The 21,781-nt window shown below is 38.0% G+C and overlaps 2 protein-coding genes across 4 annotated transcripts in view; one reads left to right on the top strand and one right to left on the bottom strand.

The window, feature by feature from the left end:
• Positions 1-6,463: 6,463 nt before the first annotated feature.
• The window catches only part of sc:d189, a 38,687-nt gene continuing 23,369 nt past the window's right edge, over positions 6,464-21,781 (bottom strand). For 2 of the 3 annotated variants that reach the window (XM_005157078.5, XM_073952803.1), the window contains 2 exons: positions 19,653-19,758; positions 6,464-7,161 (listed from right to left, as the gene is read on the bottom strand). In XM_005157078.5, coding sequence (XP_005157135.1) covers positions 19,670-19,758 — 89 coding nt within the window. In that variant the 3' untranslated portion in view covers positions 6,464-7,161; positions 19,653-19,669. 3 annotated transcript variants of the gene reach the window in all.
• Positions 6,465-12,337, top strand: LOC141386115 (uncharacterized). Its single transcript, XM_073952426.1, has 2 exons — positions 6,465-9,978; positions 10,242-12,337. The coding sequence occupies exons 1-2, from the start codon at positions 9,222-9,224 to the stop codon at positions 10,409-10,411; spliced, it is 927 nt and encodes a 308-aa protein (XP_073808527.1). The 5' UTR covers positions 6,465-9,221; the 3' UTR covers positions 10,412-12,337.

Raw genomic sequence — 21,781 nt, 5'->3', positions numbered from 1 at the left:
TTTACTTTGATCCATACATGTACACATAAAAGTGTAAATTGTCTTTAAAATCACTTTTTAGTAAGATATTTCACGCTATTTTTGTTTTTAAACATTTTTAGATATCTAAGTACAATAAACCTAATTCGTATACATTTAATCCGGAGTTTTCTCTTAAAAACATTCTGTTGTTATCAGCAATGAATCTTGAGACTTTCAAGGCCACAAATTATTAACCAGTTGTATCCTTTATTACCTGGGAAACGAAGGATGTATTTCGAGGCTTTATTTAAAGAAGCCTTTGAATTGTTTTGAAATAAGAGCCTTTATCGCGCCGCGATGACACAGCACCCTACGAATGCATGCTTTGGAGAATGCAGCAACTAAAAAGAGACACATCTACAATCTTGCAAACAAGTCTTAAAGTGGGCAACAGTACAGGGTCTTCATTGTCCCATTTTGCACTTCCAAATGCGCCACACATTCTCAATGGGAGACAAGTCAGGACTGTAGGCAGGCCAATCAAGTACCTGTATCCTCTTCCTTCACAACCAGGACTTTGTAATGTGTGCAGAATGTGGTTTTGCATTGTCTTGTTAAAATATGTATGAGAGTCCCTGGAAAAGAACACAGCATATTGGGCTCTAAAATCTCTATATTATACACTTGTCAGCATTAATGATGCCATCAAGGAAGTGCAAGTTACCTTTTCCAAAGGCACTGTCATAATCCCATACTATGACAGACCCTGGCTTTTGGGCTTGTTGCTGGTAAATCTGGATGATTCTTTTCTTCTTTGGTCTAGAGTACACTGTGTCCATTTCTCAAAGAAATACCTGAAATACTGATTCACTGACCACAGTTCACATTTTACATTTAGTGTGAGGATCCATCCCAGATGCCTTCAAGCCCAAAGAAGTCTGTGGTGCTTCTGAACACTGTTAACATAGGGCTTCCTTGGCATTATTGGATTTAACTAAGTATTGTGGTAGTTGACAGAGGTTTTCTAAAGTAGCCCTGAGCCCATGTGGTGATCTTGCTTATAGATGAATGACAATTCTTGATGCAGTACTGGCTGAAGGATTGGAGATTAGATTGGAGGTTGTTCTGCTTAGGCTTGCGCCCTTGTCTTTTATGCACTGAAATTCCTCCAGATTCCTTGAACTTTTAATGATGTTATGCTATGTTGAAGGAGAAATATCCAAATGTCTTCCTCTTTCTATAAGGAACATTGTTTTTAAACATTTCAAGAATTTTCTCTTGTATTTGTTGACAAACTATCAATCTTCAACCCATCTTTGCTCCTAAAGGATTAGACCTTTCTTGAGAGCTGCTTTTGTACCAAATCATAATTACAATCACCCATTGACATTGCTTGTTTCAGTTACATCGGTATTTAACCAATTTACCTTATCACTAGCCCTTAACTGCTCCTGTCCCATTTTTTTGGAATGTGTTGCAGGTCTGAATGACAGGAAAGGATGTACTGTATATTTACATATTAAATGAAGTTGACCAGACAAAACATGAAATATGGTGTTCATGTTGTCTGCAATAAAATACAAGTCAAAGTAAACTTGGAAATCACTCCCTTCTTTTTTATTAGCGTTTTCCATACTGTCCCATTTTTTTCTGATTTGGAGTTGTTTTATTAATGTTTATCCTGTTGAGTAATGTATGCATCCTATCTAAACTCCTGTATTTGTTTGTGATTACCACATTTGTAAAGGTTTTGGAGTCTAATCTAGTCAAGACAGTGAAACACTAGAAAATTGTCAACTCTAGACCTGAAAACATATATTTTTTGAGAATAGATGTATACCCACTTTATTTCTGCTTATGTCTGTGCATTCAGGGGAAAATCTACCAAAAAATGTAAATGTCAAAAGACCTTATCAATATGGAGGTTTCTTCTCAGGGAACTCGCACTGCATCTCTATTAGGAGACACAATGGGATACAATCCCTCTCCGGGACATATTATGTGTGTGACATCAGAACAGGAGATATATAAGCACCACAGAAGCACATAACTTCAGCTTTTTCTCTCTTCGCTCTGCTCATGACTTCTTGTCATCTGAACACTCACTGATAAGGCACAATGATCAGACATTTAAATTGGTTTGCACACACACGTTTTCTTTTCTGAAAAGTACAAATTTATTAGAATTCTGTGGTGCTGATCCTGCTTGCGCTGAGGCCAAGCAGTAATTAGTGTCACGGGGTTTGCAATTCAATCTAGTAAATAGTATAAAAAAAGGCTTAAAGGCTTCTACTCCTCCTTCTACTATCAGATTAGGGTTCAGTCAGTGCAAGCTCCTCAACATTGGCCTCAACCTCACACGCTAATGCGTGGTTGCTCCACCTTTCGGCTTCTGAGGGAGTTGAGAATATAGAGGACCATAAGGGTCATAAAGACAATCCTACTTTATGCCTTGAGTATGATGAGTTGGCAGAGGTCCTGGCCAGTGTTAAACAAAAATATAATATAAATTGGTAAGTGGAACGGCAGGTGCACCAAAAACATGGCTTGTGTGATGAGTGCCTCCAACCACCATGTGACAGGCATCTAAAAGGGGGTCTACCATTTAATAAAAACCTGTACATGTAAGTCTCATATATCTGGACAGGCCTCACCACGACTCATTATAAGCAAAAGCATGAGCACAAGTGCTGTACAAGTGTTGTACAATGTCGAAAATAGAAGAGCATTTGGCGTGCCATTTGTTATCTCAGGCATCATTGGCAAAGACCCCTGCCTTGCAATCTAAACTTATTACATTAAAATCAACATCAACATTGGGTGGCAAAGCATATGCAGCAGTAGGATCTCTGCATACAGTATCCCTTTTGCAGGCATACTCAAAAAATGAGGCTGGAGCTTTGGGCCGCTCTATAGCAGTCATGGTGGTAACAGAGAGACGTTTTTGGGTAAATCAAGCTCCCATATCACCCACTTGTCTGTTTAGCAACTCCGTTGATTGAGTCATCAAATCCTTTGAGCGGGCAAAGTATAGGTTTGGCTTCAGCAGGCACTTCCTTTCAGCAAAAGGGCAATCTTTCTGGGGCTGCTTGGGCGAAATAGATCATCCCGCCCAAATCCTAAATTTGCCTTGCCCAGTGTGGGTGTTAGATGCATGGCAGTCAACAGAACAGTTGTTCATCCTGTGTGCCCACCTAAAATGGGGGTACCAGTGTCTAAGTCTCAGATTCTGCAGCCGGTAGATAGTTGAGGCTATTTCATGGCTGTATGAGGCCTGCTTCAACCTGTACCTGAAGCAATTAGGGCCCACTGTAACTGGTGTTTAGTGGCTTTAAAAGCCTTCATGGTCTACACCGCATACATTCATAAGGTTTTCTCCAGGATCCAGTATCATTTCATGAATTAGGAGAGCTCATACCTGGCATACCAAACTATGGCATGTTTGGGGTAGCATTGTCTTTGCGTCTACTAATACAGATGCAGCATGAGTTCCCTGAGAGAAAATGCTGCGTTGCTTTGCCATACTTTTTCATGTCTGGTGCACTTCGTTAAAGAGGTTTTGAGTTGAAGTTGTCTGCTTCCATGGTTCCAGACTTCCCAGTCTGACAACACATACATACACAGTATGCAGTATCGCCGCTCCCTATACGCAGAGTTCGCAGGCTGCGTAGGGCCTCAACTCCGGAGGGGGGCCCCATCTCGGCTGCTCAAAAACAATTATTGATATTTACTTAGTAATATCAACATAAACAATGTGTAAATAAAACATCTATTGATAATATATTATTAAATACATTAAAAAAAAGAATTTTATGACAGACTCATAAACAAACATGTGATGTAATTTTTTGGTGCGACCAGGTCCACTTATCTTCGCGGCTGCTTGCTGCACATAATTATAATTGATGCAAATTGCAGCTCTATGCCTAAGAAAAGACGACAGCAGTCTGCAGCCAAGAAGAGGAAGAAAGTGCAAGATGAATTGCGTGCATCAGTTTCAGGTAACTTCCATGAATCTGCAAAACATATTTTTGGTTGTTCAAGTAAAGTATAAGTAATTAGTGAGGCTAACGTTTAAACTTTGCCACAACTGCTATGCATTGTGCTTTAGACGGGACATGTTCTATAACTTTTCATGTTTGCCCCTCTTTCCCATGTTGCTGCTAATTACACAAACTCAGTTAGTGTTATTAACTTGGGCAATACTTTGCAATTCTGTTTGCACACCAGCTACATACACATGAACTGCACAATTATTCCACTGTATCTATTATTTATCATTATATAGTTATTATGTTATAAAATATATTTAATAAATAAAATATTCTTTTCAGACTGCAGCTATTATTGTTTATTGTTTTCTCTATTTCCATACATGTCTTATTGCTGCTGCTGCTGTTGTTATTACTTGTATTACTGCAGTGACAATAAAGTCTCTTTAGTTTTTTTTTTTGTTCATTAAAGTATAAAATAACAAAACTGACTCATTCTGTGATTTCTGAAAAATCAATAATATAAAATGTGTCAAATTACTGTAAGCCACTGGCCAGAAACCATTTTTATTGCATTAATTTGTTAAATATTATTTTTTTCTGAATGTTAACAGAGTTTTTTTTTGTTTAAAAATACACTTATTAATTCTTAAAAAACAAATATGTCTTTGATTTATACTGAAAGCTAGAACCAGCTTTTATCACCATAGATTACAGTGCACATTAAATCCACATTTTGATTGTAGTTTGTAAACATTATGAAGAGTGCCAGACTAGCTTGTTCTTTTAATGGTATGTCATACATTTTTCTTATAAATTCTTATAATTTGAGTGTTTAGATGCATATTTATGTATATAAATAAATAAATACATGTTTAAATGTTTGTGTGATATTGTTTCTCTGTGGGGGCACCACCGTAAGAGGCACCCTTTTAGCCAGCTGTGGCCCTGATAGTATGTCTCGCCAATTACATTCGATTGATTTCACCTGTGCTTCAGGAGATTATAAAAGAGGCAATGTATCCATATTGTCTCCCTGTAGAAACCAGCGTCTTCCATGGTTACAAGCATTACCTGAGCCCTGTTTTCCTTATTTCAGTCTCTTAATTTCTTTCTTAGGGAAAGTAATTAAAACTCCTGTTATGACAGAGCTGAAGATAAACTGCACTGTAACTGTAGGATGTCAGAGGATCCCAATAATCTCATGGTGCAAAATCTATGGAGATACCTGCAAAACTTTAATTCACTCAGATGTCATAAAAACTGAGTGGAAGAAAAAAACAGAACATGAAGGAATGGCGTTCCTGATTTTCCAGAACATCTCAATGGAGAATGCAGGTTTATACAGGTGTAAATATAGTGACACGTCTGTAAGCCATACTATACATAACAGGTAGGTCATATATATATATTTTTTTGTATTACTGTAAATATTCACACACTGAAATTTAACATTTTACTGACAATGTTTAGTTTAATGATTAAGGTTTTTTTGATGATTCATTTTCTAATCAACATCTAATCAAAGTCAATGTGTATTAAATATCATTTCTTAAATATTATTTTGTTCAGTTCCTGCTCTACTGAATCCAGTTCCAGATGATGATGTGCAGTTGTTCTGGCCGTATCTGTACATCTGCAGTGGAATATTGGGGCTGGTGATCATTATGACTCTATTACTAGTTTACGTTGTAGGTGAGTGAATGAAACTTAAAGGTGATTAAATTAAACTTAACAGTTGCTTAAAAATCACCTTTTTTAAAGGGAGGAAATCAACAAACAAATGTGCCAAAATAAATCAGGTATCTTTTATAATAACTTAGTATAAATGCTGTCATAGATTAGTTTATTACTTGTAGATTTTTAAACTGTCTGTTTTTGACGTTTACAGTACATGGTAAAGCAAAACAGAGACCTGCTTCTTCCTCCTCATCTGGACTGTCTGGATTCTGATCTGTTGACCACTGTTGAATACACTTTCCATTCCTGGGACATTTCAGAGCAACAGCAGTCTATGTAGAGGTTTTAAACCCTGAAAACATTTTGAGGCTGACATTTTGTGATTAACCGTTTATCATGCAAAGAACCATATATGTTAACTTCACTGACATCCATTACAATATAATTTTGAAAGTCATAAAAGTTCAAAAGTCTTGTAATAACCCCTAGTAAATCTCTTTTTTTCCCCCTCCAATGAGTGCCCTATACATAGTTAAGCTCATATTTTGCATTGCTGATTGCTTTGAAGCATGAAACCTAGTCAGACTGTATATACGACATTGTTCCACATTTGCTTTAGAAAAACTAGATTTTGGGGTTTGTGAATCAGTAAATAAGTGTTTTAATAAATAAACAATTTTAAAACAGAAAAAAATTCATTTAAACTGCATAAACAGTAACCTGGGTGTCTGAGCATTTTGGCTCAGTGAATAAGATATACAGAAAATATATCTAGATACATATATTACCCACAATTCACAAACCAGATACAGGGAAGATCATAGCATAGATGGGGAAGGGAATAAAAATCTTTTAATAATACAAACTTCAAGGCAGTTTCATGTGACCTACAACGTCACAGTTTACATTTCAATGCAAGTTTACTTTATTATTTCAGAGAAGGTTACACAAAACATGAAACACATAGCGGTGTGAAAGGAAGGGGAATGGAAATACCCTACTTAAACAATGATGCAGGTGGGGTAAACATTAAAAGCTATGAGTGTACAGTACTTCCCTCTAGTGGGAAAATGTCTGTAATACTTGAATCCAAACATCAAGAAAATAACTTGGCACCAAAAGGCCAGAAAGGTGCTCATGCCTAAAAGTGTGTTTCCCCTGATAAAACGGTTTTGTAACACCCGTCAAAACATCAGTAAAGCTTACAATAATATTTTGTACGTCCTTTTCTATTGTTACAGAAGGTCAACTTTGAGATAATATGAGTGTGTTTAGATTAAAGTAAGTTTTTAGAGAATGATTTAGTACAGTTGGGCTTCTAAAGCCTTTACTAAAATATACAATAAATAAAGTGTTTAGTGTTGAGAGTGTGGATTAAAAATTTCTTTACACTGAATATCAGTCATATTAGAAGACACTGACTCTTATTGCTCTGTGATTCAGACAGAAGACACTGTTGTTTGGTCGGGGTGAACATGTGAACATATACTGTCATACTGTAGCAGCAATGTCCCTCCTTTCAGTCAACCTGCAGAAATCAAGAAGAAAACAAGATGTGTTCATTTTAAATAATTATGCATCAAAAGTGCAAACCTAACTCTTCACAAATAAAGCTGTACAGTTAAACTCCTATAGGTAATAAGATAGCTCAGCCAAAAGTGTAAGTTTCCTCATTTAGATACCAAGATATTCAGAAACAATCAATGCTAAAAACCATCATCCATTGACTGTAGGAATAAAAAGAATTAGAGAGAGTGTAAATGATGACAGAATTAAAAAAAAATTGAGTGAAATCTTCTAAATATCTGCTTTATTTGATATACTACATTTTATTTTCAACATTCACTGGCAATTAAGTCATTTTGCAATTATAACTAATAGTAATTATTAAGTCATAGTACCATTATTTTACTAACTTAACCAAGTCTAACCCAATTTAAACAAATCTAAGAAACATTTTCTATGATGAAATACCAGTGGAGTATTTTCTCCCCTTAAAACGTACATTCAACTAATTATTCAGAATAATAAATGTTATCAATTTCTTTTTAAAACAAATCGAACAGTGAACACATGTAGTTTGACACCAAATCTGTCACTAGTATGGAGAAATGTAATGAGGATTCATCGAGCCCCAGTGATTTTTACCATTTATTATCAATACGTTCATATTCTGTCTACACAGATAACACATAGCATACTTAAAATTTAGATTCATTAACTTTCAGTTTTAACTCAGGCTTAATACATTTAGTTTTATTGTGCAGGCTGTGCTCTTTTCTTTTTGTACATTTTCTTCAAATAATGGAGTTCCCCTACGGATGGGGAACGGAAATGCTATGTGGAAAAACTTCCACTATAGGGTTTTCATCAGAAACCAAAAAGCTGAAAGAGTATAAAATTGGGCCAATAAAATGCCAAATGAATTGGCGGCGTCAGCATGCACAGCCGGCATCAATAAAAATCAGTCAAGTTTATAAGATGCAGCTAGTGCTATGCTCGACATCCTTTTTTGCTTTCAGAGCCTTTCACAAGCTTCTGAGAGAGTCTTTGAGGGTTCTCCAACCTGTGTCTACAGAGAGAGATCGAGAAGCAGCTTCTCCCGGTCCCTTGCCCCGGTTTTGTCCCTTGCCTGGCGTTCTTTGGGTCCGGTCCTCCAAGAGCGGTTTTTAATTAGACAAAAAACTTTCCTAAAAGAGCAACACGGTTTTGCAGCGCGTCTTTTTCAAGATGTCGCTCTGACCGTGCATTTCTGGATGCGGGGGTTTCCTATCCCTGGATGATGGGCACGAGCACAGCCTTTCATGTCTTGGGGTCCAACGTGTTGATGCAGTGCTTGCGAGCAGTGCATGCCGTCTCTTTGATGTCATGTCTGTTGCGCAGTTAAGATCGCGGCTTGCTCTTGAAAAAGCGACCCACCCCAGTGGGTCCCACACTGCGGTTGGCAATCTGGCAGATCTGAGGATTACAGTGGGAGTAAATCCCCCGCCTTCGGGCTACAGACCTCCCGCTCCTTCACGCGCTACATCCAAGCTTCAGGTAAAGAGAAGCGCTCCCTCTTCGGATGGTCGCTCTCTCACTTGATGACACCGAGGATCAGATGTCCATCGCTGCATTGGACGATGGGCTGTCATTGGCGCTCGCCTGTAGTGCTGAGGGCGCTCCCGCCGCCCCAGGGTGCCGCTAAGTTCGGTAAATGGATTGCGAAGCATCCCTGAGATGGGATCTCCATCTGGAGAGGAAGGAATTTGCTCTTTCCCCGCTGGAGCGTGGGGCTCTTTATTTAATGGCGTAAAAAAATAAAAAATAAAAATAAACATCAAATCTTCAAAGAGCTTTTTCCCCTTCCTGGATGTGACAGCCTGAACACTGCCAGTTTGGGACGCTATGCTTTCCAGCTTGCAGGATCGGTGCATTTCGCCAATAGATTACAGAGCGGGAGAGAACGGTCTCCTTTCTCCCCCTCTTGCAGCCCCTCCTCCCTAGTTTGGGTGCCAGACGAGAGTGAGTCTTTTGCCTCTCGCTCTCCCGCAGGACCCCAGCACTTCCCGGGCAAGCCCACCCACTCCACGCTGCCTCACCACTGGCATGTCAGCGATCAAGCGGGCGGGCTCACTTGCGAGGACTCTGCCTGCCTGGTTAGCGCGGGCCAGCCCATCGCAAAAGCTCATTCGTACGATCAGAATAGGCTTTGTGATACAGTTCGCGAAACGGCTTTCCAAATTCACGGGTGTGTATTTTCACCAGGCTCAGTCCTGCGTCCGCCCCGTCTTGCGAGAGGAGATTGCTGTCCTCCTGGCGAAGGATGCAATCGAGCAGGTCTCTACAGTCGAGATGGAGAGCGGGTTTTACAGCCCATACTTCATCATGCCCAAAAAGAGCAGTGGGTTATGGCCAATCCTAGATCTGCTCGTTTTGAACCGCTGCCATCACAGGCTGCGCTTCAAAATGCTTACACAGAAGTGCATCAACCGAAACGTTCGTCCTCTGGATTGGTTTGCTGCAAAAGATCTGAAGGACGCGTATTACATGTCTCCGTACTTCCACGCCAACGGCAGTTTCTGCGGTCTGCGTTCGAGGATCGAGCATGACAGTACAAGATCCTCCCCTTCAAGCTCTCTCTCTGTCTCTCTCAAGGTGCTCTGGCACCTCCACCTGTTGGGGTTTCAGGTCAATCGAGAAAAGAGCTGGCTCGCCCCCATGCAGAGCTCCTCCTTTTTTGGATTGGACCTGGACTCGATCACCATGAAGGCGTGCCTCTCAAGAGAGCGTGCCGAGCTAGAGCTGAACTGTCGGAGAGAGTTTGACAAAAAAAGGTGGTCCCCTGAAAACTTTTCAGAGGCTCCTGGGGCATATGGCATCCGTAGCCGCGATCACGCTGCTCGGATTGCTCCATATGAGACCACTACGGCATTGGCTTCACGATCATGTCCCCAGACACGCATGGCACGCGGGCACACACCGAGTCACTGCCACTTCTCTATGTTGCCACACCCTCACCCCCTGGAGGAACCCCTTTTTCCTAAAGGCCAGAGTGCCCCTGGGTCAGGGGTCCAGGTTGTTCGACAGATGCTTCCAGTACAGGTTGGGGGGCTGTGTGTTGCGGGCATGCTGCTGCGGACCTGTGGAAGGGAACCCAGCTGCATTGGCATATCAACTGCCTAGAGCTGTTGGCAGTGTTTCTCACTCTGCACCGCTTTTTACCGGTGCTGAGGGGGCAACACGTGCCCCACGTTTTTCCCAGTGAGCCTGCTCACGCAGTTACTGTGCAAACCTAGAGAGGATGAGGAGCAGGTCTTGTTAGTTGCGCCTCTCTGGCCCAACTGGACCTGGATTTTAGAGCTCTCCCTCCTCACACCATCTCCCTCGCTTATCAGAGCCTGGGTGAGCTGTGTCCCCCAAGGGTGAGAGCGCACTTCACACAGGCATCGCATCTTTGTGGGTGTTAGCAAGCGATGCCTCTCTGACAGACATTTGCAGAGCTGCGGGCTGGGCAACACCTAATACATCTGTAAAGTTTTACAATCTGCAAGTGGAGCCGGTTTCCTCAAGGGTATTAGATAGCCCTTGGTGATTGAGGAAACAATTTGGTTAAGGTGTTGAAACACGCTTGCTGCGCCATTCTCCCTAACACAGAGATGTGTACGCTTTTTCAGCTTTGTCAGTTCAGTTCCCCATTTGGCGAACCCTGCAGACTTCCTCCGCGGCTCCCAGCATCTGACTCAGCGGAGGAGTCAGACGTTGGCCTATTAGGTTGTCGGCATGCCCGCTGGTCAGCCCGTGTTCAGGGTATAGGTGCCTGCTATGTGTGATCCCCTGCGGGCGATCCCATAAGCTCACTCAACCACGATTTAGTCCCCCCTGTTACGCAGGCTTGTGTCTTCCCTCCCCACTAACCATCCTCTTTAATGTACTCCCCCCTTATTCGGGGCTAGTCCACAGACTGTCACCAGGTCTCCTCTCCTTGGGTAGCAGGTGAACTCTGCAGCATCCTCCCTATCGGGACTGAACATACTGTCGTATTAAAAACTCTTTTTACTGGGCTATTTTCACCTCCCCGAAAAATATAGCTAAACCTGAACAGGCAAGTAAGGTAAGTAAGGGCCAGGGGACACGTTGGAAGACTGCATCTCAAGGCGTTGTCCCTTCGCCGGGGACGCAGTAAGTTGCTTTCTTTGTGGCGTTTTCCAAAGATTTCCCCATAGTTAAAGATTTTCAACATAGCATTGGAGTTCCCCATCCGAAGGGAAATGCTACGGTTACTAAAGTAACCCTGGTTCCCCGAGGGGGGGAACGGAAATGTTATGTACCCTCACCACAACAATTATCCCTTAGCTGTTAAGCTGAAAGTCTTCTCAGCTCAAAAGAATGTCGACCACTGCACTAGCCGCATCTTAAATACCTGACTGATGTGCATTCTGATGCCGCCAATTAATTTGGCATTTCATTGGCCCAATTTTATACTCCTATCGATGATTAGTTTCTAATGAAAACCCATTAGTGGAAGTTTTTCCACGTAGCATTTCCAGCCCCTCCCCGGGGAACGAGGGTTACTTTAGTAACCGTAGCGTTAGTTACAACATGTAGATACATTTATTACAAAAATTATTACACTGATTTAGTTTTACCAGAAGTGATGATTTCTCAATCTGCTGAAATCATCCATCTAATTTGCACTTTGGGAAAAATTTTATAGATAGTATTTCTGGATTGTTTTTGCACTTAGGTGTTGCACATATTATAAACATTTACTGTAGATCTTTTGTAATGTCATAGAAATGGTCTAATCCTTTCTGTGAACCCATGTTGAGACAAAATTCTAAGTTCATTATTAATAACCGTCCTTCTCAAACTAACACTACTGATTGAGCCTGAGATTTACCACCTCAGATCATCAAACAAATGTAAACATTAATAAAGGAAAACAGAAGTAAACCATTGTGCAGTTTTCAAATGAAGGTTTTTATTATTAACCCTCTAGGGTCTGAGGGTGTTTTGGGGCTCTGGAAAAGTTTGGACATGCACATACATTTGTGTTGTTTTCAGTATCTTATAAATATATAAATGGCTTGAGTGTAATAACACTGTAAACAGCACAAGTTGGGCAACAATAATAACTAAGCAGAATGTGTGTATGTGTTTGTGTTTTTGAGAAAGAAACATTTATGCGTGGTAGGTGAAAAACTAAATATTTTAAGTCATTGAAACAAGGCCATGAAACACACAGAGAACAATTGTGCACAAGACTTTTGAGAACTGGATCTTGTAGCCTATAGTGTTTTTGCTTCAAATTGATGTGAGAATCATCTTGTTCACTTGCTCACAGAAAACAATATAATGAATTAAAATTTCTAAGTCACTTTTTGAGTGAAAATGGTTTATGCGAGAAGGCGTGAACTATCATCAATGCGCAGTAAGTTACACCTGGCAAGACAAAGACCTGCATAATGAGCTGCATAATGAGCCATCAGACAGGTATGTGACTAAGAGGGAAGCGTGAAATCAACGGAAAGTTTTTAATTTTTTTGTTTGCAGTTTATTTAAAATATATTAAATACACAAAATAACTGGCGATACACTTGTGAGAGTCAGTGCACTCTATAAATCTCTGCAAACTTTATAAACTTACATATAGCAATTCTACTTAAAAAGTTATTTGTAAATTAAGAATTTCATTGCAAAACGAGATATATCCATTTTGAGATTCATTTACATACACAATTTTTATACATTAAACTATTACTTGAGCTCAGTGAAGTCCAGGACTACAATATTCTTCAAATCTAGGATATTTTTTATTTAACTTTGTCCATAAATTGTTCATAAATAAGTAAAAAAAAAAACATGCCAAAATGCAACATGTTATCTTAACATTGTCAAACTTAAATTGGTTAAAAAAACAATTCATCATTAATATATGGAATAGTATCTACAAAGACTGATTAATAATAATACGATTCTGAGTTAGTTTTGGTAATCTCATATTAGAGCAATGTTATTTTAAAGAATGATAATTAATCCATATTAACAAAAATAACTGTGAGCAAAAGAAAGCGGGTGAAAAACACACTGTGTGCGATAATTAAATCTTTTAAACTGTCGCGCGCATCACAACAGCATTTGGTGCAAGTTATCATCCTCTCATTCAGTATTCACAGAAATTATTTAAGAAATAAACTTACAAAGGACACTTAGAAATGTAGCCTTGCAGAGGAGCGCAGGAAAAAAAGGCAGTATTTCACTGTAACCCCTGCAGTAGTGTTTTTATACATTTTTGTGAAGTTGAAGGTTACATCTTTATCTAATAGTTTGTCGGCATGACAAAGACCAACATTACTCGCATTACTGAGCAAATTCAGAGCACTTCTTACCTACTTTAGCTCTCTTTGCCACTGGTCTTTTACCACTGTTGTTTTCACATCTTGAAATTTACATATGAAGCGTGCTTACTGAGAGGTGGGATTACGTTAGCTGTAATGAGGCGATATAGGAGAATGAGTTGGCTAATGCAAAAGTAGGCATATCAAGCTTCATATAGATGTCATAAATCATCATCTTCATTGAGTTTCCTTTCATTTTAGTGACATGTTTTTCTGACCACAGTCTGCAGGCATCTTCAGACGCTTGTAATAACAATGCCTCGTGGACGTGGTTGCATAAAAACTAATGAGATCAGACTGAGAAACTAGACATAGCGTTGGCTTCATAATGATTACTTTATCAAGCAATGTTTATTTTCAACATGCATAGCTGCATTTAAATCTAGACACTTCAAGCTTTCTAGAGATACATGTCTCATCTATGTGCGTTTTGTTTTAACGGAGTTTCAGCGCCTTTTACTGACGTGCTTCTAAAAGCAGTTCACGGAGAGAGAAAATAGAGATTGCCTACTCTTTTTGTTTTCCTTATTTTGCTAAAGCACACAAGTTTGTTGTTGTTGTGAGTGTACACAACAAAAAGTAGACACATAACAGATTCGATTAATGTAATGATCTTATCTGTACGATCAAATCTGAAAGTGTAATTTAAGTTCATTTCAGCAGTTTGACAACATCACAGGTCAAAACGCGTATATGCGGTCTTCGACCCCAGAGGGTTAAGAGAAAACGAAATCCAAATCATCTCTGTGTGAAAAAGTGTTTGCCTAGAAAAGGTTATAAAGCCATCTCTCTGAGACTGCAGCAAACAATAACACAAGTCATCATCTACAAATGGCAAAAACATGGAACAGTGAAAAAAAATGTCCCAAGAGAGGCGAACTGAACATAATTACCCCAAAAGTGCAGTGACATCTCATCTAAGAAATCACAACAGACCCCACAACATTCAAAGAACTGCACTTGCCTCAGTTAAGGTAAGTGTTCATGACTTCAACATAAAAAAGAAACTGGGCAAAAGTGGTAAGTTCCAAGGTAAAAAAAAAAAACACTGCTGTGCAAAAAGTACATAAAGGCTCATCTCAGTTTTGCATTTCAAAAGCATCTTGATAATGCCCATTTTTGGGAATAGATTCTGTAGACTCTGTAAAACATTTTGGAAGGTGTGTGTACCATTATATGTGGTGTAAACGTAACACAACATTTCATAAAAATAACAAGCAGAACCAACAGTAAAATGAGATAAACAGCTGAAGAAAAATAGACTATGCAATGGCCTAGTTAAAGTCCTGACCTGAATCCAATTGAAAAGGCTCTCTAATGTTGCTGAATTACAACATTTCTGCAAAGATGAGACAGCACTGTAACATGTTACAAATCATCAAAAATCCTTGATTGCATTTGTTGCTAAGGGTGGTCCGACCAGTTATTAGGTTTAGGGGCAAACACTTTTTGTTTTCCTTAATAATAAAAACTATTTCAAAACTCTACTCTGCGTTTCCTTGTGTTGTCTTTGACTAATATTGAAATTTGTTTGATGATCTAAAAAATGTGTCAAGCATGCAAAAAATATTTAAAATAAACAAATCAGTAAAGAAAAATAAATCAGGGGCCAAACACTAATTCACACCTCTGCACAAGAGTAAGAGAAGATTTTACACACTCACAGAAGAAACAGTCTAAGGGCTCTATTTTAAAGATCTAGGTGCAAAGTCTAAAGCACATGCCACAAAAGCACTAAGGACGCGTCCGAATCCACTTTTGCTATTTTAAGTAAAGAAAAATATGTTTTGCCCCGCGGTGTATGGTCTAACAGGGTTGTGCTTATTTTCCTAATGAGTTTGGGTGTGTTTTGAGAAAAAACATGCATTAAACCAATCAGAGACTCATCTCCCATTCCCTTTAAGAGTCAGTTGCATTGTGCGATGGCACATTTGTTATTTACATGGCAGACTTTGTAAGTGAAAAAACTGAATGCTTTACTATTGAGAAAACAGATATACAGACCATCAGCAGCGCGAGAATAAAAAACGAGCCTCCTCCATTCGGCCCTTTTTACTTTCTAAATCGAGGTCCCGACTCTCTGCGGTTGTTAAAAATCCCATGATGTCCTTCGAAAAAGAGTAGGGGTTGAACCCCGACACCCTGGCCAAATTTGCCCACTGGCCTCTGTCCATCATGGCCTCCTAACCATCCCCATATCATAATTGGCTTCATCACTCTGTCTCCTCTCCACCAATCAGCTGGTGTGTGGTGTGCGGTATGGCGCAATAAGACTGCTGTCGCGTCATCCAGGTGGATGCTGCACACTGGTGGTGGAAGAGGAGATTCTCCCCAGTGTGTAAAGCACTTTGAGTGTCCAGAAAAGCGCTATGTAAATGTAAGGAACTATTATTATTACATTATTGGTTATATCCAAGGGCACGTCCTGTTCTTATGCCGCATATGGTGATGCATACATCTCCAAAACCTAAGACCCCAATCCTACACCTACATGCGTTTAATATGTATAACACAATTTGGGTTATGTTGTCACACGTCAGACTGTAATCATTAGCACTTGCTCCTCACTGCACATATTGCAAAAGTCTTCAGAAATGTACTGCAAACCTCTGCACTGCCCAAACACCAGTTTACCAAGACAAATGTCTCATAAATGTAAAAAGTATTTGGTAACAAATGCAATTCTGATTCTAAATATTTAATTAAAATATATAAACCAAACATCTACTAAAAGATTCACTTTCACTGTGTTTAAACAATCATTTCCTGTTTCCAAGTGTAACTCAGAAACATAGCAACATCAATCATGGTGAAAGATGAGGTCGGGTGGGCTTCTTGCAAGAGACAGGAAGTGGTAACTCCTTAGACTTCCTGTGGTTCTGTCGATAATTGATGCTCTGTAAACACATGCTTTACATAATTTAGCAGTGGTTGAGCTAAACATTTTTTTTTTACTCACACATTTCATCTGACAAAAACTTTAGTTCTACTTTGTGGTGCAGAAATGAGACCAAACCATATCAGAAGACCACTTAATAGGTTATGAGTCCATGTGTGCAGTCAGTGTGGTAATGAGTAATAAAAGAAGAGCTCAATGAGCACAATGATGCATGTGAAAACAAGATAATCATTTGGACTTTCTGTACATCTATTTTTTAATATTATTTTTGCACTATAAATAGATGTAAACAATCGTTTCATTAAATAGGTATTTATACTCAATTTAATATATAATGAACATACTTTCATTCCTTTAAGTGTGTGTGTGTGTGTGTGTGTGTGTGTGTGTGTGTGTTTGTGTGTGTGTGTCTGTGTGTGTGTGTGTGTGTGTCCGCACATGTTAAAAATAATAATCTAAAAATAAATTATTTTGATGGTTATTGTGGTAAATTGTTATATGTGATTGGTAACATTTGATTCTGTTATTAATTGTTGTTTAACTTATTATTAAACATTTTAAATCACTAATAGAGTTGATATTTTACACTATTTTGTGTTTAGCTTAAGACGCTAACATTAAATAGATACCAAATGGCATCTCTAAAACAGGACTTTATGCATTTTAATCATATTATTGCTTTTAGAAAGTGACAGAGAATTTCACTGAAATGTCACAATAACAGTTGACAAATAATTAATATACTATTGGTGTATCCTAAACATGTACAAATTGATGAGAGAAGAATATGTCTCAATGCGCTCCAAAGTTTTCCACCAGAGGAAGTGACATCACTTGGAACAAGTCACATGCTTTTTTAATCATTGTTTTGTAAATTATTTTGTCTTTTTAAAAACGATCACATGATTACAGTTGAAGTCAGAATAATTAGCCTCCTTGAATTATTAGCCCCCTTTTTATTTTTTACCCCAATTTTTGTTTAACAGAGAGATTTTTTCAACCCATTTGGAAACATAATTTTTTTAATAACTCATCTCTAATAACTGATTTATTTTATGTTTGCCATGATTACAGTAAATGATTGTTATAATTATCAGCAATCTAGTGGCTGCAGATTGATAACAGACTACAAATCCAAATTTATTGGATACATATTCAGTCATGCACCACACACACACACACACACACACACACACACACACACACACACACACACACACACACACACACACACACACACACACACACACACACACACACACACACACACACACACACAMCCGGTTCCTGATCATGACTGATTGCATACACACAGCTGGAGAATCATTACAAACTGACTACATAGACTTTAATAACAGTTCAAACACACACATTCTGGCTGAGTCTTGAACTGTTAGTGAACATTACGATGCATTTGCCTTGCCTTGCCTTCCATGTTTTTGAACTTTGCTTTGTTTTTTTTTTGTTTGTTCCTGTCTGCTGCATGCCTTTTTGACGATCTGCCTGTTTATTTGACTACGACTCTGTTTTTCCTGTCTACATCTGTTTGCTCCTGTGTTGACAATTGCTTGCCTGAGTTGTTTCAGTAATGCTGAATTAAATCTTTCTTGTTGATTTAGATAGTATATTTAGGTTTGTGTGTGTGTGTGTGTGTGTGTGAGATAGAGAGTTTGTGTATCTTTTCTCCCTAGGGCTTTTCCTGTGAACATAGCGGTCTTGGCTAAAAATTAAAACAAATATAGCGAGCTTTCCCCCTTTCTACCCTCTTAGTGACCTTCACATTTTAAAATAGGAACTTGCAAAAGAATGAAGCAGGAAGGAGGACTTGGATAATAATGACATATTGTGTGAAGTTAGAGGTCAGTGAGTCATTCTGGCATCTCTGCTGCTCTCTGTCCGGATATACATTTCAACAGTAGCTCCTGTTTTTAACGTCTTTCTTGTAAAGGGTTTTGACGGACTTACTTACAATCATGCAAATTTTAGTATGACAGAAAAATAAAATGTATAAATCTAAATCTGATTGATATAAGTCTAAGATATAAATGGATTGCCATGCAGCAAACAAACAAAAGTGTGATACAACTTTAAATTGAATTCCCTTCCTTCATCTGTTGCTGGTTATTTCTATTTTTTCTGAGCAAACAATACTGACTATAACACACTGCCTGACAAAAGTCGTTGATCCCAGTGGAAAGAGCAACAAATCATAACTTGCCTCTAATTATTCATTTGGAAAATAGGCAGAAGGTATGTTTTCGATGAATCATCTGTTGAACTGCTTTCCAATCATCACAAATACTGCAGAAAACCTATTGAAACCCACATGGACCCAAGATTCTCACAAAAATCTGTCAAGTTTGGTGAAGGAAAAATCATGGTTTGTGGTTACATTCAGTATGGGACGTGCGAGAGTTTTGCAGAGTGGATGACAACATCAACAGCCTGAGGTATCTGGACATTTGTGCTGCCTATTACAATTACATTACAACCACAGAAGAGGGCAAATTCTTCAGCAGGATAGCGCTCCTTCTCATACTTCAGCCTCCACATCAAAGTTCCTGAAAGCAAAAAAGGTCAAGGTGCTACAGGATTTGCCAGCCCAGTCACCAGACATGAACATTATTAAGCATGTCTGGGGTAAGATGAAAGTCTGGGAGTCCTGCAAGAACACTTTTTTGCCAGTTCAGATGACTTTATTAATAATTTATTTGAGTCATTGCAGAGATGTATGGATGCAGTTGTCCAAGCTCATGGGAGTCAGACACAATATTAATTCTTTTCACTGGACCATGACTTTATATTTTATACAGTACATTATTTTTGGTAAGTGACAAGACTTTTGTCTAAGCAAAAAATCAAGCCATGATCATATTTTATTTGGATAAAATAAGTCTAATAGAGGCCTTTGCCTTTCATATAAGCCACTTCTGATACCAAAAATTCAAGTTATTATTTGTTGTTCCTAAAACTTTTGTCAGGTAGTATAAATACAGGTACAACATTTTTTACCATGCACATAACATTTTTATCAAGATTCTCCAAGATGATGGAACATTATTTCATCCATATTTTTATTTCTCGAAAAAAAAACTTTTGTAAATATCATTTTTGAAAACCTTGCTACTTTTAAATTAGATTTTACCAATCAACAGCTTTTTTTAATATGCATGTGATCATAACATTTCATCTACCCATATTTGCTCCAACAGAGGTAAGTGTCAAAAATGTGATACTGACCAAATCAGCAGGTGAAGTTAACACTTCTTTAGGCAGACACACAGACATAGGATCAGCACAAGGGCCACGCAGCTGGCTGAAATAAGAATGACATGGCCATTCTTAGCTGAAAAAACAAGTGGAAATTTCAACATCACCAAATGAATCAAATGTATACAACAGAATAAAATATTTATATAGGATTACAAGAATAACAGCATTAATGGGTTAGCTCACTCAAAAATGAAAAATATGTTATTATTTAACCTCATATCATTCCAATCTTCTAAAACCTTCATTCATCTTCAGAACACAATTATATATTTAGATTAAATCTGCGAGCGCCCTCATCAGACACTTGTTCAAAATCAAAACAGACCTACAGAAGTTCATAGGTTATCACCTAATGAGAATACCTTTGTGCACACTTTCAACAATAATAATAATGGTAATTATAATAACTTTACTCAACAGTTTCTTCTCATGTGTTGCGATTGATTGTGTTAATGATGTACTGTATAGCTTGGATTAAAAACAGCTTTCTGCTGAGAAAGTAGGATTCTGGTTTCTGGGGTACATGTCACTGTATTAAGTTGTTATTTTTATTACATGTGCGCATAAAAAGTATTATTGTAGCTTGAAATTTCGTTGATTTAACCACTGAAGGCATATGGTCTGTTTTGACCAGTTGGACTGGATATGTCAAGAACCTTGCTCAGATTTCAATAGAAAGAATATCTTAAATCTGCTTAGAAGATGAAAGAATGTGTGTCAAGGATTTGGAAGAGTAATTAATAACAATTAAAATGTTTGGGTAAACAAAATTTTGTAAATGCAATGAATCTATGACAGCAAAAAATGGATAAAGCGAACTTTAAAGGTGACACTTCATGCCCATTTTCGTTTAGGAATGAATTCAAAATATATTTTAACATTTCAAAATCATTAGCTTGACAAATTTGCCTCATTTGTGTGTTAGCAAAAATAAATGTGCCTTTTAAATTTACACCCAAAATAGCAGTTTGCTTTTCAAGTAAGCAGAGCTGTTACATGCTATTCTGACAGAAACAATAAATAGTTTCAGAAATAACCAAGTAAAACAATTAACCAGGTAAACAAAAAGCAACTTAAAATCACGGTAAAAGCGATACACATCTATCTTCTTGTTTGCTTAAAAAAACACTATTGGTTGGGTTTAGAGCAGGGTGTGGGTCAATCGATATGTCCCTGTACAGTATTTGAGAGATTTACTGAATTATACACAAAGGCCTCTAGTGGATGTACAGTGCTCAGCATAACTAAGTACACCCCATTTTAAAATTGAATATTTATATCCATTTCTCAGTGGATATAGGCAATATATTTTATTGCATTTAAACAAAACAGATTTATTATACAGATATATTTAATAAAATAATATTTCAGTCACCAAACAGATTTAGAAATTGAATGATGATACAATCAAAATAATACAAGCAAAATATTGCAAAACAAAATTACAAACTACAAAATTTCAACTACATTTTTTGATATTTTCTTTTCTTGATTTTTTCTATTTTTAAATTTTGCATTTAATATATATATATTTTTTTATAAATTGGGTGTACTAGTTTTTAGACAGCTATCCTAAACTATTTTGTTAGATAATCTCTAGATTTGGCTTCAGTACTGACTGATCTAATGTATATGAACAAATATAATATAGTATAGCTTCCTACTAAAAGTATGGATTTAAAAAAGATAGATTTGTGAGGGGTGTACTTATGTATGCCGAGCACTGTTAGTGAAGGATATATGCAAATGGCACTTATAAGAAAATGTGGCTTAAAATAGCATTTGAGATCCTCAAAAATGAACACAACTGCGTCCTAGTGGATTTGTAAATGGTTTGCAAAAATGTAGCTTAGGCTAAGGCTGGACGATATGGCAAAAACACATTCTCGATAATTATTTTCTATATTGAACGATAACTATATAAATTTAATATATGTTCCCCATATAGGGAACTTCAACACTGCGTCTAACCAGAACGCTAGGGGAAAACCTCTTTTATACGCGTCTTGAATCACATGTGAAATCAATCTAATGTAATTAAGCAGGTGTCGTCAGACCAGACAGTATAAAAGCCTGTACTGAGCATTCAGTATCAA

The sequence above is a fragment of the Danio rerio genome, chromosome 1 (assembly GCF_049306965.1).
Source record: "Danio rerio strain Tuebingen ecotype United States chromosome 1, GRCz12tu, whole genome shotgun sequence".
NCBI lineage: Eukaryota > Metazoa > Chordata > Actinopteri > Cypriniformes > Danionidae > Danio > Danio rerio.
This window is presented reverse-complemented; position numbering and strand designations above follow the sequence as displayed.

What these genes read in the sequence shown, in the direction of transcription:
- LOC141386115 (XM_073952426.1), top strand. Translation starts at nt 9,222, where the DNA reads ATGTCAGCGATCAAGCGGGCGGGCTCACTTGCGAGGACTCTGCCTGCC. An exon ending in TGAAAACTTTTCAGAGGCTC is followed by an intron (nt 9,979 to 10,241) that starts CTGGGGCATATG and finishes TGTGTTGCGGGC; the next exon opens with ATGCTGCTGCGGACCTGTGG.